This window comes from Leptosomus discolor, chromosome 12, assembly GCF_034619465.1.
Source record: "Leptosomus discolor isolate bLepDis1 chromosome 12, bLepDis1.hap2, whole genome shotgun sequence".
Classification (NCBI taxonomy): domain Eukaryota; kingdom Metazoa; phylum Chordata; class Aves; order Leptosomiformes; family Leptosomidae; genus Leptosomus; species Leptosomus discolor.
In genome coordinates, this window is record NC_141402.1 from 15,672,007 (window position 1) to 15,688,369 (window position 16,363).

The window sequence follows — 16,363 nt, forward strand, 5'->3', positions numbered from 1 at the left end:
TTTGGTTGTAATATGACAGAAAGCCAGCTAAGCGTAGCGATGCACCAAGATATTAATGTAGTGATGGAATTTTGGCATGACCTAAGGAAAGGAAAGGATTTCCAAGTAATAGTTTTATTTTTCAGTCATACATACGTGACACACACTGTATTTTATTCTACAGAACATAACTTGTATCTTTTTGATTACTATGTTTGGTTACTACTGAAGCCGTAGGAAGGGACGTTTGGGGTTTCTTTTTCCAAACAGAAGTGGAATGAATTAGGAATGGCTTGGAACAGCTCTTTAATTCAGATTTGATTGGTTTTCTATAATTTTAATCCTTAAATTTCATATGAGAGTTCTTCCATCTTTCTTTCCCGCTCTCCGTCCCCAAATCTTGTGACGTTTCATGGCTGGTTTGTTCTTGTTTTTTGGTTTGTTTTGGTTTATTTTTTTAAATCTTAAATAAATGTCAGAAGTTCATTTTGGAAAAACTGTTTGTTTTTGCAGGTATACTCCATCCTCCCAACTCCGTAATCAAGAAGATGCAAAAGAATGGCTACGGTCTCATTCAGCAGGAGGACTTCAGGATACTGCTGGCAATTCTCCATTTTCATCTGGATCCAGCATAACATCACCCTCTGGAACTAGATTTAACTTCTCTCAGCTTGGTGAATACTTATCTCCTTGGATAATCATAACAATACATTGTGTGTCTTGCAAATAGCATATTACACAATGTAATTTTCTTTCAGCAGCTCCGAGTCCCAGGTTCAACTCAGGAAGCACTTTCATTGAAATGAGTGTGACTAATTAGCATCATTATCTCATATGCCCAAAGGTGGCATACTTGCAGTAACTCTGAAAGTACTTCTCTGGGAGGAATCAGATGCCTTAATATGAATTATGAGCTATTTGGTAGAGCTATTTGTTAATATCACACATTGGTGTCTTTGAAGGACTTAAGGTTTAGTAATACTGCTTTAAAATCCAAGCGTATTATTTACTATAGTGCCAGTCTCATCAGTTTGAGATACTTTATCTTTTTATGTATTTTTCAGGCTTGTTGGAGAATTGCATAAACCTCAGTAAGAAATAATACATAAAAGTCAGAAGAATTTTAAGTCAGAAAAAATGCCATTCCTTCACTTAATGACATTGATAAAAGTAAACACTTTTTAAGTGAAGGAAGCAATAAAAGTTGATCGACAGGATCTGTGAAGCATTGCAGGTTTTAGTTAACCATGTCAGCAGTTGAAATAACCTAATTTAAAGTGCTAGTAGTGCTCGTCTCTGGTGTGCTGATTAAATATTACTTAGTTGCTGTTGCGATTTGTTTAGATAAATCAGTCCTAACAGTACACGTATTGTCTTTAAGTGAAATTTGGGAAACACTATGTCCAACAGGCATTGTCTATTTCTTTTTGACTTTCAGAAGCCCCTCCGTCTTTTCTAGAATGATAAAGAAATAGTACACAAAATAGTTAAGCCTGTACTTGTGGACTTCTTGTGTTGTGTGACTGCAGCAGCTCACGCGGTCACTTATTTCTAATGCACTTTTCAGTTGCAGCAGTGACGTTTTCGAGCCTTTCTTTGAGTGTGCTGAAAAGAAATAGATTAAATAAACAGCTTGAAATAAACTGACGCTTAAGAAAATCGCAGCTGAATATACAGACAGTTAATTACACTGCCAACAGCTAACAAACTGTCATGAAAGTTCATGAAAGTACCTTAATGGTCAAAAAAAAAAAAAGTAGTATATTCCTGGGCCCAGAAAGTTAACTCTTCATGGAGAATATTGAAGATTATTTACATTAATAAGCTTCAAAAGATATTTGGCCACAAGCAATTAACAACAACAACAAAAAAATATTTTTAAAGATATTTTTCTGTGTGCTTAAGAAAAGAGCTTGGAGGTATTGAAGTCAAGAGAGGTCACTGCATTTAATTTAATAGCAAACATCAATATGAAAGGAGATCACCTTTAAACTGAGTTATTGTATCTCCTACAATAGTCTGTATCAGTTAGTGGTGTAGATAGAAACAGGCAATGATAGCCTGCCAAGAGGAACCTGCCAGTTGAACAGCAATTTTGTTGTTCTCTTTTTTTTCCACAAATCAACTAGTTCTTGGTAAATAGTAAGTATAATTTTAGCACAAAAGTTCTTCAAAAAAATGTGAAACAGAAGTAGACTTTTGTAGTCTAAATGCTGGCTGGGGGACTATTGGCTTTTGAGGGAAAATTGATGTTTTATAATTCTTAGGACCTCATAGTGGAAAGAAACAATTCTGAAATATACGACTATTAGGAAACTGAAGCTCTTAAAATTTGTAACTTAAATACATAGAAAAATGTTGTTTTCTGAGAACCTAAAGGCTTTGAAGGAGGTCATTTGGAAGGCCTATTCTATATAGGCAAAGTACTAGTTTAAATTCCTTCAGGCATTTTAGTCCTTTTTGAGGAAGGACGGTTCCAGATTAAATGAGGGTTGATTAGTTCGTGCCTACAAGGTGTTAGTGAGTTGACTGAGCTTGTCTGTAGAAGCATAGACCTATCAGGGTTTAAAATGACCTTATTTACATGAGTCTTTTTCACTAGCTTGATTTGTATACCTCGTATTTGAATTCATTGAATGTAGAAAAAATAACAAAGCCTGGAGAGGATGACATCAAAAATTTGGGTCTTAGGGAAAAAAACACGTAATTTTTTTGGTAGTTGCACGAAAATTAGTCATTAAAATTTGTGGTTGTGCAAATAAATTGGTTTTTATTCTTCACTTTATAGCAAGCCCAACCACTGCAGCCCAGATGAGCCTGTCAAATCCAACCATGCTACGGACCCACAGCCTCTCCAATGCCGATGGTCCTTATGACCCCTATAGCGATACGCGCTTCAGGAACAGCTCCATGTCCCTGGATGAGAAAAGCAGAACAATGAGCCGGTCTGGCTCTTTCCGCGATGGCTTTGAAGAAGGTCAGTACAGTATGTGATGGTGTTGGAAATGATCAGAGGTTGGCATTCTCATACAGACCAAGTACAAATTTGGCGCTTTTCAGTTCACCCTAGGGGTCATTTCAGAGCACGGTTCTCCCTGTGTGGAGCTCTCAGCGTTAGATAAAACTTCAGTCCTAGTCATCATTGTTCTGGTGGTACTCACTCAGTGATCCTTCTGGTTGGACACAGGAAAGCCTGTGAGTGTCGTACCTAGACCATCACTGTTCAAGACATTGTTTAAACACATCCCGTGCTTCATTTTTAGTGATCTCAAAATGACTGTAGTTCATGCTTAGAGTTAGCGTATTAAAGTTTCCTTGAATAGGACTATTCTCCTCAACCTGGGCCTCTACACTTCTGTTTGTGGTTTAAATAATTGGTATCAACCAGACTGTTGTTTCTGTCCCAGTTTTTTCCAGTATTTAATCTGTATTCAAATTGTCTTTACTTTTTATTTCTGCTGAATGTCCTGGGTTGATACCACACCGTTTTCACGGAAGGGACCTGAGTAGTCATTCAAAACATCTAGGTTCTTCTTTTTAATTCCTCATCGTCTTTTCAAATATGTAATCATACCTGATAAAAGAAGTCCATGTAAATATAAGAAGAAAAAGTCATTTACCTATAAATAAATATTTGGTCTGGTTGCTGCTGATCAAGTGATCTTGTGGCTGTAGCAGGAGTAGCTATGAGCACATGTTAAAACCCTCAAGTGTTGCGCTTTGAGAAGTCAAGCATGGGGTGAGCTCTGGGAGTGGTTCATAGGAAGCTCTTTCAGCATTAGCTCTTTGATTCTCCATTCTGGCAAGGACTGGGAGCTTGGTTGGCTGGGAAGTACTTTATCGCTACAAGTCACACAAGCCATTGCTGGCTTGCCTCCTCCACTGCTGAAGACCTGTGCTTACTCAGCAGTGCTAATACCAGTGCCCCGTTGTTGCTGCTTCCCTAGAGCCAGGCATGCATGGAAGCCTGTCGGGGCCTTTAGGAGACACAAGGTGCCTTCGTGGAGATACTGGTTATCCCATCTGTTTTCTGCCAGTGGAAGAGGTAGAAAATGCGTATTGGATATGGCTCCGGAAAGATTCAGGGCTTAATTAATTATTTGATTTAGCCAATCAAACTCGATTGCGTTTAATTGTATTTATTAGAGGCTGAGGATCTTCATTAGGGGTTGAAAATTATTATAATAACATTGTGGGGCTTTTCAGCCTGTGTCATTGCAGGAATTAACTTTTAAGGCGTGCTCTCAGAAAGCTCAATCATCATGAACAGTCAAAGATTGCTAGATACTTAGCCAGTTGAATTCCATTCTGTGATGAACAGTCCTGCTCTTACTGCAGAGTTCCTTAGCATAAACTGTGAAGGAATTTAAATCACTGCATCTGTGTTACACTTAGATTTACTGAAAGAGCTACTACACCAAAACTTACTCAGGTTTTATTGAAGACATCCTCAAAACAATTGCAACCTTAGTCTTTTAAGTGTGCTTAAGATTGCAGCAAATCCATTTTGGCATGTTGGAGGCTAAACTGTCTGTTATAATTCAGAAATTCTTGTCTAGGAGAGAGGCTAGTTTGGAAGAATATTTGAAAGTATTACATGTTTGAGGACAAACCATTTGAAAAAAGAAAAGGAAAAGGGAAGAATTAGGTGGAATGTTCTACAAAGTGCTTTTAATTCATTTAAAAACAGTAATAAAAATTATGTCCAGGAAAACTCTACCAGGTTTAGTTGTAGACTTGAAAGCAGTGGGAAAAGATCACTTTTATGTATGAGGAAGGAATTTGACCCTACAGTGGACATGCTGAAGAAGTCCCTTTCAGATTTTCCTTAGTATTTGGCACCTAAAAGGTTAATAATATTTTAGCAGATGAGATGAATGTTTAGGTGCAGTCTCTGTATTTTTGTCTTCAGGTTAAAGGTCTTCTGTCACTTCTCTGGTACAGAAGGCAGGGATAGGCTGCTTACTGGCTCCTGCTTATTTCTCAGGGAATCAAGTTATAAGTGAGCAGGTGCTTCTGAATATGGCATCTGTGTTGTCCTGTGCTTTCAAAACTGTGGATCTACTTCACCTTCAGAGAGAATAGATTGAGAAGTATCAATACATCATTCACCTTCACCTTGAGAGAATAGATCAAAAAGTATTACAGAAATTAGACTTGTGGTTAATGAACAAATTGGGTTTGTACAATCAGCCGGTGTCAATGAAGCATAAATCCAGGTCTTAAATAAATCTACTTCTTAATTATTTATTAGCACATAAGATTACAAGACATTTTCTTCTCATTAACTTCAGCAGGGCCAGGATTTATTCTTAAAAGCCTTTTTTTTTTTCATTTGTCTCCATAGAGTGAAGTAGTTATGTTCTCTCACAGCACAGCATGCAGGTTGAAACGTTAGTCAGCCTTGCAGAACGTAACTCTCTTGATAGGAAGGGTTTCGGGGCTGGAGGGATGCCAGCAGAAACAGCCTCCAAACTATCCCGAACTGCAGGGGAAAGAACACAGCCTAGCACTGAAGTGGTCTCTTGGCTCTCCAGTTTGCCCCCTTCCCTGGCTATCAGTCTTCCCCTGGAGCTGCTGGCTCCACCCTGATACTTCAGCCTCCTAGAGAGAAAGGAATGAAATTCATTGTCGTTGGGATATAAATTTTTATTCCTTTCTGTGCTACTGACTGCAATACTTGTTCTTTCTACTCTTTGGACAGTTGATTGTGGCTAGACCGTTTCTAACACTAAAAAGGATACAGGCTTGCATGTGCATTTCTAGTGCTTTAAAATAATAGCTCCTAAACAATTTGGGTTTGTAGCCTGCGTGCAGATGCATGTTAACTGCAAAAAACCAGGAATCGCATCAAGAGCGTAACTGCCTTCAGGCTCCTAATTAAATAGCCTTAAAGTAGCCATCTGCAGATACTTTAAAAAGAAATTGCACAAAAATATTAACTCCTTAGTTGTCCTTGAAACTAGAAATCTCAAACTGTGTATACACATTCACACAATGCAGCGCTGATGTTTTACAAGGCAGGAGTATGATTCCCAGAGCTATATTTCTTTCCTTTTTTTCCTTTGGAGTCTTCTTTCCTCCTTTAAAGTCCCAGTGTGATCTTAAAAATGCCAGTTGGTGCTAACTCAAATGCGTGTGTCCCAGTCCATCGTAAGGAGATCTGTTTCGTCTCTGGCCAGTTGGTATGGCTGCTCTTTTGAATACATCTCTATTAGTAAAAACTGCACAAAGGAAGAACATAAAGATACAAACCCGAAAATAACACTGTATTCTCTGTATGAGTCCGTTGGTGGCCTTATGCAATATTGGCTGTGTTTGGGCTTTCCGTCTTGAAAAAGACAGTACTAAGGGCAAAATGCAGGTAAAAAGAAAAGTGATAAGGAGATCTTAAGTGCATACCATCTATCATATGAAGAGAGTTAAAAGAGATTAGGAATCTTCGGCTTGGAAATATGATGGCTGAAGGGAGGTGATAATTCAGGGCATTATGAAGAGGCTGGTTATCTATTCCTTCTCATATCACAGGGGTGTGGAGACACTCAAGGCACTTAGTGACTGATTCAGCAGCAGGTCTGAAACAACTACAAAAAAATTACATTTCTAAACACAAGAATAGCTTTCCTTTACAGACAAAATGTATCAGTGGCTTCAGAAAAGCAGTTAAGCAAGTTAATGGTAGCGAGGTCACAGTGACTATGAAAAATAATGGTCTAACTGCGGTTTCCATCTCAGGAATTTCCATCTCTGCTGATCTCCAGAAAATGCAAAGGTGTACCTCGGGAAAAATCACTGGGTATCTGCCGCCTCCTTGCATTCTTTTCCCTAAACATACGCTGTGGTTGCAGCCAGAGATGGAGCACATGATTAGAGGGAGCCTGCATCTGACTCAAACTAGTTATTTTTGTGTTCTTAATGCAGTACAGTCCTTAACATCTAACTATAAAGATCATTTTAATAGAAAATACGATTAACCAGAAAAAGCAAATGGGTGTGTGGGTTTTTTTACTTTCTTGTGGGTTTTTTGAATTGTCTTAAATTCCTCCAGAAGCTAACTTAGACTTTGTTTACTTCTCTTTCCAGCCTTGCCTTAGGATATAATGTCAATGGGAAAGCAGAGCCCATTTATTATGAATGTAGGAGAATTGCAGTAGGTAATTAGAGCAAAACGGCAGCTTTTCTAAACTTTTTTTTGGCTGGAGGATTTAGATGAAAGAAAAAGTGATTTAACATAATTTCATATGATTCGTATGAAGTTACTTGAAGTTTGAATGAAAATTTCAGTTAAATGTATTTTGTTTCTAAAAATAAAGGAAAGGTAATTTTGCATGTTTCAGGAGCAGAAACAATAGCTTCAGGTAGTTCTTTTAATAGCATAATCAAAATTAACATTGTTACATGTAAATCCTAACATCAGGGTGATGGTAAGAACCTTGAGAATCAGTGTATATGTATATCTTTTACTGAATATATATTTAAATGCAAAAACTGCTTGAAACAAATTCTTTTCCAGAAACAAACATGTAGCCATGTTTTCACTCAGGTAGTTTTTCTATGAGAGAAAGAACTGTGCCTTGTTGAAGAAATGTTGTTGGCTTAAAGAAAGGCCAAAAAAGGCTGCCGAGGGAACAGGTACCCATGATACAGCTCCCTTGTAGTCAGCAGAAGGAAGATACAGCTGTGTTCAGAGGACAATTCAGAGCCCCAGAATTAGCCAATGGTTTCTGCCCTGGGTGCTCCACATCTCCTGGAGCATCTGATTATGTACTGGAGCTGGATATCAAGGTCATCCAGGACATCTCCATCTTGGTCTGCTGCTTAAAGAAAAACTGCTCACCCCCTCAATCTCATCTAAAACTGAAGATGAAGCAGTTAGATTTACTTTTGTAATCCCTCCTGCATTTCAGTTAATTTACTGCTAAGTAAGCCCTTTTGCAAGAGTCTTAAGATAAACTGTCCAGAGCAATATTTATTTCTGAACAAATCTTCATTGAAACTTCTTTTTAATCTTCTTGACCACACCCCGTTCCACCAAAAAAACAAGTATTATTAAATCATTAAAACAGCTTTACCAAATCGAAGTTTATGGATTGTATTACCTGGCCATGCTTTCTTCAAACTGTACATTATTGGTGCAATAATACAATTAAGTTTATGATGGATGATGAAATTGGTGAAAGTATTTCTTCATTAGGCTGGTTGTTGACAGTGGATGATCTATGATGATTCCACTGTGTGGTTACTGTATTTATAGTCATTGTGTTTGTTTTCTTTCCTTTAGTGCATGGTTCTTCTCTCTCCTTGGTGTCCAGTACGTCATCTATTTATTCTACAGTGAGTATAATGAAATGAACAATTTGGGTTTACTAATTGAAATGATTGAATTGACTGGTCTTATTGTGCTAATTATTTTTGCCATTCAAGGAGATGGAAAAAAAAAAGAGTACTTTTCATTTGATCGTATTCTGAATGCTAGCTACAAAAGAAATGTTTACATTCATAAAGATGTCTGTGGATATTTAGCAGTATCCTTGTTAAACACAGACATTAATGGCCTAAAAGCAGCAATTTATTTTTTGAGTCATCATTTTACAAATACACTAAATTAGTTTTGCTACAAAAGACCTCAGTAGATCTGAGGAGATTTGAACTTCATTACCTAAAGCACCCCAGAATTTGCTGAATAAAGTCTTTCCAGCCTTGTACTAATTATTTGCTACTAAAGAAGTTTGAGTAAGTTTTTTAATGCGCAGATTTTAATAATTCTAAATAAGCATTTATTCACTATGCCAGTAATATTTTCTCCAAAACTATGTGTTCATGTAGGTTATCTGATCCTAAACAAAGGCTTATTGGAGTTTGAAAATACAAGGTTTTTTGAAATGTGTGTTGCATTTGCTTATTTTCTTCTCATAGTTTCACAAAGGATTTTCTGTTTAAACATGTACTATGGAAGAGCTTGTAAGTTAAGACTATGCCTGTGCTGTAATGGGGAGGTGAGGCTGCAACACGCAGACCTTGTCCTGCCTAGCTTTGCTCTAGCTAGTTGGGGTGTTAACTGCAGCGACCCAGGGGCACAGCAGGTCCCAGCCCACACAAGACTGTACAGAAGTATTTGACACTGATGGTTAAATCCCAGTGGCTTCACTGCTGTTTATATCCAGGCTAGCCAGATTACAAGTGGATCATGTATTCCTGTCACGCTATGATCACAATTTGGGGGATTTCTTAGAGCACAGCCCTTTTAAAAAACAGTGGATAATAGTTACTTCAGTAACGTGTGTTAATTGAACAAAATCTTTAATTTCAAATTGTTATGCGAGTATGATGCAGCTTCATGTTTGCCAACACGTCCACTGCTGAAACAAGCACATGTGATACAAGAGTACGGGGAAGAACTTGCTCTTGGAAGATCACATATAACTGTCTATGAAGTCTGTCAGGCCGGCATAGTGTTAGTGTTGCTTCACACACGTGTTTTCACTATTAGGAGGCTACATGTGCCTTAAGACCTTGGTAATAAATTGGAAAATACCGCCTTCCATTATTGACCTTGCCTCAAGCAAGGTCCATATGAAGCCAAAACAGTTAACGTATTGGAAAGGTAGAGAACATCCTCTGGGCTGTTCTTTATAACCCTGAGAGCCACAAGGAGAGTACTCGGCAGCTGCTGTCTAAGCTTCTGGTTTATGCGCTTGCTGCCCAAGCGCGAGTGGCTCTTAATGCTGTGGTTTGATGGGTATAATTTTCATGGTGGCTGGTAGTGGACATGTTTACATGAGGAGAGCGGAGTGTGTAACTTCCTACTATATACCTCTCTTTAGCTGATAACTTTGGTTAGAAACAAGCCATAGTAGCCACAATTTTTGTCATGCAGACCACAGCGGATGGTCAGTACATCCACTTTACATCTTCGGATAACTAGTTGTGTGTCCTCAGTTATTCGTCGCCACAGTGCCTAGGCAGCACCCAAGTGGGTTTTCTTTTCTTTTTTCACATCACTTTGGAATGCAAAACCGTGATCTCCATCCTGTGGAGGGCTGAGCATGGGAGGAAGAGAATTGCCTAGGATCAGCCATGTTCTGTGCCAGCCTTGGCTTTTCAGAGCCTCCTGCAGGCCCTTATGCACAGAGCCAGGACTTCACCCTTCCATGGTTCAGACTCAGAGGTGTGCCGGTCCGCAACCTGGGAAGCGGAGTCCAAATTCCTTCCTGCAGGAAGAAGTAGTGTGCAAGCAGCCTGCTTTCTTTTTCCTGAAGAGTAAATATATTAGGAGATTATCTTAGATTGAATATGGATGTGGGAATCCAAAATAAGGAATTCACATTAGAGATTTTGAAATGCAAAAAAAAAAAAAAATCGAAAAATTTTATAGATTTGTCAGGCTGGTTATGTTGTAGTATCCTCATATATTTTCCTCTGTTTTTATTTTATAGCCTGAGGAGAAATGCCAGTCAGAGGTAAGAGCACATCGTGTTTGACAGGCTAAAATGTTATGTCAAGACACTTTGCATTTAGTGTCTTGCTATTTTATTTCTCCATATTATGGTGCAGTAAAGTGCTCTCTTAAAATATATAGATTCGCAAGCTACGAAGAGAGTTGGATGCATCCCAAGAAAAAGTGTCAGCTCTGACAACTCAGTTGACTGCCAATGTGAGTACAATTCTGAGAACAAGCACTAACAGGGAATGCATTTAGTGCACCAATTACCACCCCAGTTTTTCTAAGTGACAAAAGAATTTCAAGTGTGTAACATTCAGTTCACATTACCTGTGTGTTTAAAAAATAACTGCATGCGTGTGGGATGCTTCCAAAAATAACATCCTCTGTCCTACCGAATTGTCTTATGCCCTTCTTTAAATACTGAATTATGATATTCATTTCACTTATATAAACAATCTTCAGATCTTGAGAAAGTCATTGAAGACGGGGTCTTTTTTCATAAATAGTGTCTTGATTTGACAGTTGGGTGGGATGAGATACAGACAAAGTTTATAATCGGTAGGAATAAAAATGGGTAGAAATGTGGATTGAAATGCATTATGTTTTGCTGTTGCATAAAGATGTGAGCTAATGGCATGATAGGTAATAGTGACATAAGGGGCTCTGAGAACTAATTTAAAGTTACGCCTAAAGAGGGGGACATACCTGGTTTTTAACCACTGTAGGCTTCTGTCCTCTGAGGAATTTGATGAATATGTAACGTAAGACACTTCAGAAAAAAAGAGATTTGGAAGCCAGAAGGTGTTGAGGCAACACTATGTATGACCCTGAGCAAGTTTATTTGTGCGCTCTATGCTGAAGTCAAAGATAGCAGAAAACTGCAAAACAGAAGCTTACTGGAAAAATAAGCAATTCTAGAGTAAATAAGCTGCAGATGAATAGTCATCAAGTCAGATCATACCAACATCCTAGTTTGTGGGAATGAAGAAACATCAGAACACATGCTATTGAAGAGGACATTCCTGTCCATCAGCTCTTTGAATAGGTGGAATATGAAACTTGGCACAGTAAAAGACAGCTTTCATCTGAGCGGTGACACCTCTCACAAGAGGGATTCAAGGGCAGATCTACTGTTGTGTTCACTGCAGGCGTCACAGTGCTTCATCCAGCCTGCAAAATGGAAAAGGAAAACCAAGGACACAATTAATAGAGAAGTCAAATGGAAGGGCCTTGACTGCATGTAAGCACTTAGTCACTTTCCCAAGAGGAAAAGAAAAAAATGTTTAGATCTTCCAAAAATTGAATCTGACATTTGCCTTTCAAATACAGACAGGACCAGATACATGAGTTGGTTTTCATCCAGAAGCTTCTTTTACACGGGAGAAACCAGGACCGGATTCTCTTGCATGCATTTTTTTATCACATTGCTAAATAACCCAGCTTGTGTCCTCCAAGCGAAGAACTTCTCAGCTCTGCAACTCGTCTAGCTCTGCCTTAGTTCTGTTGCGTTGTTCTTCATACAGTGTTTGGATTCAGTAGGCTGTTACTCAACACAGGAGTTAGTAGCCTCTCTCCAAGAGTAGTGAGTAGCACAGGTTACTCTGTGCCTGCCCCAGCTGCCATTAATATGCCCAAGAATTTGTGCTTGGTTGCTGCCACTGTCTTTGCAGAGAGTAGTTTTTAACATATGCTGCTGCTGTACATTTTTTGTTTGGTTTGGAGTCATTTGTGGGGTTTTTTTTTTCTTCCCCCAAGAAAGTTAACATCGTTTATTATTTTGATGATATTAATTTTTCCTTCCATTCACTTTGCTAAAATTTTGTAGTTTTTTATTCATGCTATTTAAACTTCTTAGACTTGGACCTTACAGTCTGCTGCAGAGACGTTGCTGTAACTGGCCTAGCAATATATTGCAGTTTCTAGCCACCTCTTTTCAGAGAATATACTTTTTTTCCGTGTAAAAGGCCAGGTCTGTTCCCAAAAAAGTTAAGACTAATCAATGCTGTTTATTATAACACTGCTTTATGGACATTCCCTTTATGGAAGATTTTTTAAAATAAACTGCTTTTAACTTGGGCAGTTTGAATTCATATCTTTATTTAATTTATTATTTTTTTCCTGAATTTTCCTGAAATTGCAGGTTTTGATGCTTCTCATGAGGCCATCAGGGGCAAGAATTTGAAAACATTTTACTCCAGCTAGGAAGCGAAGATAACTTTTCCATAGCTCACTGAACAATTTCCAGATAGGAATAATTTCCAGATAGGAATAATTTCAAGATGCCTGATCCGGTTTTGAAAGAGCTATTTCTTAAGGTTCAGGTCAAAGCTTTAAGGGTTTGTATGCCGTTATTAATCCATGTGGTCCCGCTGGCCCATTTATCTTTTGCTTTTGCGAAGTATTGCTGAGGATTCCTGAATCTCAGTTTTCTTCTTCCCTGTTCATCCTCCCCAACAGAAGCTTTGCAGTCTTGTGTTTTTAAAATAAATATTTAGATTTTTATACATGTGTAGCGTGACGTGACGGTTTAAATTACTTTTTGCTATTTTCTCACAGTCTCAGCCCTGCTTATTTTCATAGGGGCTGATGGGAATGAGAGATGCACATCCCCGTGTTATTGTACTGCTCATGTTTGTTTTCATTGCGAATGTGAGAACAGTTATTTGGGATAAGTCAACTGTGTGCTGCTGATGAATAAGTCTGGAATAGCTCTGTGAAAGTTGTTGCTATTCTGTATATATTTAGATGAGAGAATGTCGTCTTCTGCTTGGAAAGATTTTGCACAAAACTTGTCGTTGTGTGTGTGGAATTGTTTTTAATAGAGAAATAAAATTATTTTCTATGGTTAGCGTAGATTATTATGGCTATTGAGACAAGTACATATTAAACTCTGCCTGTGTTCAGTTGTTTGTGCACATGCATATACACATGTATCTATAAAACAATGCCACATCATGGCACTAGAAACATAGTTCACTTTTACTGAGTTCCTTTCCATCTTCTCAGTCTTTCCTTTTACTTCTCAGTCATTTTCAGTTCCTAGCTGATGCCCTTCATTTAATCGACATTGGGTTCTCAGTGTTTCCTGGGAAAAGAGAAGAAGAGTAATTGCCAAGCACGAGGAAATTCTGGATAATATTTAGCATGTGGACCTTGGTTGCAAGCAAGGTACACTCAAATATTGGAGAAGTCTTTGAGTTAGATGCAGATATATCAGCCGATAAAGCATCTAGCAGACTGGCTATGATGCTGCAGAAGTCCTGTCTCCATCCTTACCCCTCGCTGCAGGGAAGGCATCTCTGAACTGAACTGACTGACTTGGCTTTCAGAGTTCTCCTGTTGGGGTACCACAGTAAGAATCTCCCCCTCTGTGACTTCCTGTGTCTTTTTGCCTTAAATATCCACAAGGAAAATAGTGATTTAGTTGGAGGGAAGTTTCTGCCTGGCTTTCCTCTATCTAAAAACTTGCTTTATATTATATTTACTGTTTTCTGGTTCATTTTATGTTTTACAGTATCTTAAAACTTAGGAGTGGCATTTTGGGGTTTTTTTAATATTCTTTGGGAAAAGATTTAAACATTTTGTGAAAAGCTTTGTGCCAAGAGTTACCTTAAGTGAGTGAGGGTACTTGAAAACTATCGCTAAGTAGCCTTCTACGTGCTAATAATCGCCCCCACAAAAAGTCAAAGATCAAGTCTGATTTCAGAAATGAACAGCAGGAGATGTTTAGAAATATGGATAGATTTGTTTCTTTTTTACTCTCTACATTTTGTGGTAGGAGGTCTTTTCATGTCATTACTTGCAATAGCTTGGGGACATAGCTAGATAACCAAGGACATTCTTCCATGACTTTTTGGTATCAGGAATACTTTCAGGTGACAAGGTGTATTCCCTAAAGCGTCCTTTAAAAGTCTCAGTTACCTAATCTGTGAGATGTTTCAAAAAAAAATTTAATTTAATATGTCTTTCTGTTTCAACAAAGTGACGAAATTCCATTTATCACAAAATCCAAGCAGCTTTAAACAACTGAGATTGGTTTGAGATGGGGCTCTTCAAAGAACCTTTAACTCCTACGGAGCCAGGAGGTATTTTTGTTGCCGATGTATTCTGGCTGTAGGGTTGCACATTTTGCAGAATAAATGAGAATTCCAAACTAGAAAAAAAATCCTGCTTTGCTGCTTTGTTAGAGTACGTCTGAGATAATGTCCTGGCTATAGAAATCACGGTATCAAAGAAGTGGATGTAGCAGCTGGCTGAGGAGCCACCTCCAAGAAATCTCCTCCTGATGTGCCCAGTCGCAGTGTTACTCCTACGTCGTCTGTGTTTTCTATAGCGTTTGGTAGCAGCTGCTGCCGAGCAGGGCATGGTTCATAGCCTAAAACTGCATCATTTCACAGTGTGCTGCTAGTAGTAGTGGTACATGAAAGGGCTGTCATTTTCTAAAATTTTGAAATTTGTCTGTTACCTTTGGCATTTCTACTTTTCCACAGTTAAATTGTTCCTGGTAATTTCTTCGCAGGCGTTTTCACGACGCATGCGCTACTCATTTGACCTTTTCTAATCAGTGTGATTTTCTCCGTATCATTTACACAACAAACAATGCAATGCACTAGGTGGTCCATTGACAGACCTGCAGAAATACTCTTGTCTGGGGGGAGAGAACAAACTACTTCTGTATGGTTTAACTTTCAGGCTCACCTGGTGGCAGCATTTGAGCAAAGCCTGGGGAACATGACGATCAGACTGCAGAGCCTGACAATGACAGCAGAACAAAAGGCAAGCTTGAAAAGTATTTGGGGAAGTCTTAACTTCTGATTCCAACATTGTTGCTCGTGCTCCATCTGTAGTTGTGGGGAAAAAGAATCACATACGCTGTTTGCCTTAGTTTCCTCACTTGTGGTGACAGAGTAAAATGTAATAAAAATTTTGTGTAAAATACTCGTTTTCCGTACTGGGATGTTGTGGCAGCTGGTCAGGTTATTCCTGTAAGTTCTTGCTTTGGACACAGGTCTTCAGTATTGCGCATTTTTGTAATAAATTTCTTCCCAGTGCATCCACACGTGCATTTTCAAGAGAAACACTAAGAAAAATCATCGCCAGACAGGCAACATTGGGGTTTTGGACAGTGCACTCGAATAGCCATTATTTCTGTGTTATTACAGAGCATGTACTTTTTTTTTTTTTGGTATTGTAATAACAAAGCTATTTTGCAGCCTATTGAGGGTGTGCTTCCTCAGGTATACCAGACCTCATTTTCATCTCCTTGTGCATATATATTCCATAAAATCCTATCAGCTACCAGTGCTTACATTGAAATGTAGCTTCTGTGGAGCAGTTAGATACCATCTGCATTTTCCAGTGTATAACCAGGTTTTTTTCTTATTCAAGGACTCAGAACTGAACGAGTTAAGGAAGACAATTGAACTACTGAAGAAGCAAAATGCTGCTGCCCAGGCTGCCATCAATGGAGTCATCAACACACCTGAGCTCAACTGCAAAGGTGAGAAGCAAGCAGCCTGTATAGCAACTGTGCAGTGCTCATGAGACTGGAGACCTCTTGGTAACAGCTGATGTAACCATCGGAGATCAGCTTTGTCTCATGACTGTGTTCTCGTTACTACTTTGGTATCCTGTGGGGATTTGAAGTAGGTATCTGTGTAAACAGTGCCGTCAGTTCTACAGAAGTAAATGAATGTGTTAGACCCTTGAGAAGGTGTTCCAGCAGAACTTTTCCACCTTCAGTGTGAGCTCACTGGATTTACTGTAAGCATTTAGTAATTCACTGATTTAGACACTGATGTGAAGCAACAGGGAGCAGAGATCCCCATTTCAGAGCTGTCAGGCACTTGGCTTTATTTTCTCTGGTGTTTTCAGTAATTTCCAATATAAAGTCTGAACATAGTCCTGTCTTATCACACCTCCCATACTTATCCCAGTAAT

At 38.7% G+C, this 16,363-nt stretch overlaps 1 protein-coding gene across 7 annotated transcripts in view; it reads left to right on the plus strand.

Moving 5' to 3' along the window:
- The window catches only part of NAV2 (neuron navigator 2), a 400,908-nt gene that overhangs the window by 364,438 nt on the left and 20,107 nt on the right, over positions 1–16,363 (plus strand). For all 7 annotated transcript variants that reach the window (XM_086472167.1, XM_086472160.1, XM_086472161.1 and 4 more), the window contains 7 exons: positions 493–653; positions 2,768–2,956; positions 8,261–8,313; positions 10,416–10,439; positions 10,559–10,633; positions 15,116–15,199; positions 15,812–15,923. In XM_086472167.1, the coding sequence (XP_086328293.1) occupies positions 493–653; positions 2,768–2,956; positions 8,261–8,313; positions 10,416–10,439; positions 10,559–10,633; positions 15,116–15,199; positions 15,812–15,923 (698 nt within the window). The remainder of the gene's footprint in view (positions 1–492; positions 654–2,767; positions 2,957–8,260; positions 8,314–10,415; positions 10,440–10,558; positions 10,634–15,115; positions 15,200–15,811; positions 15,924–16,363) is intronic.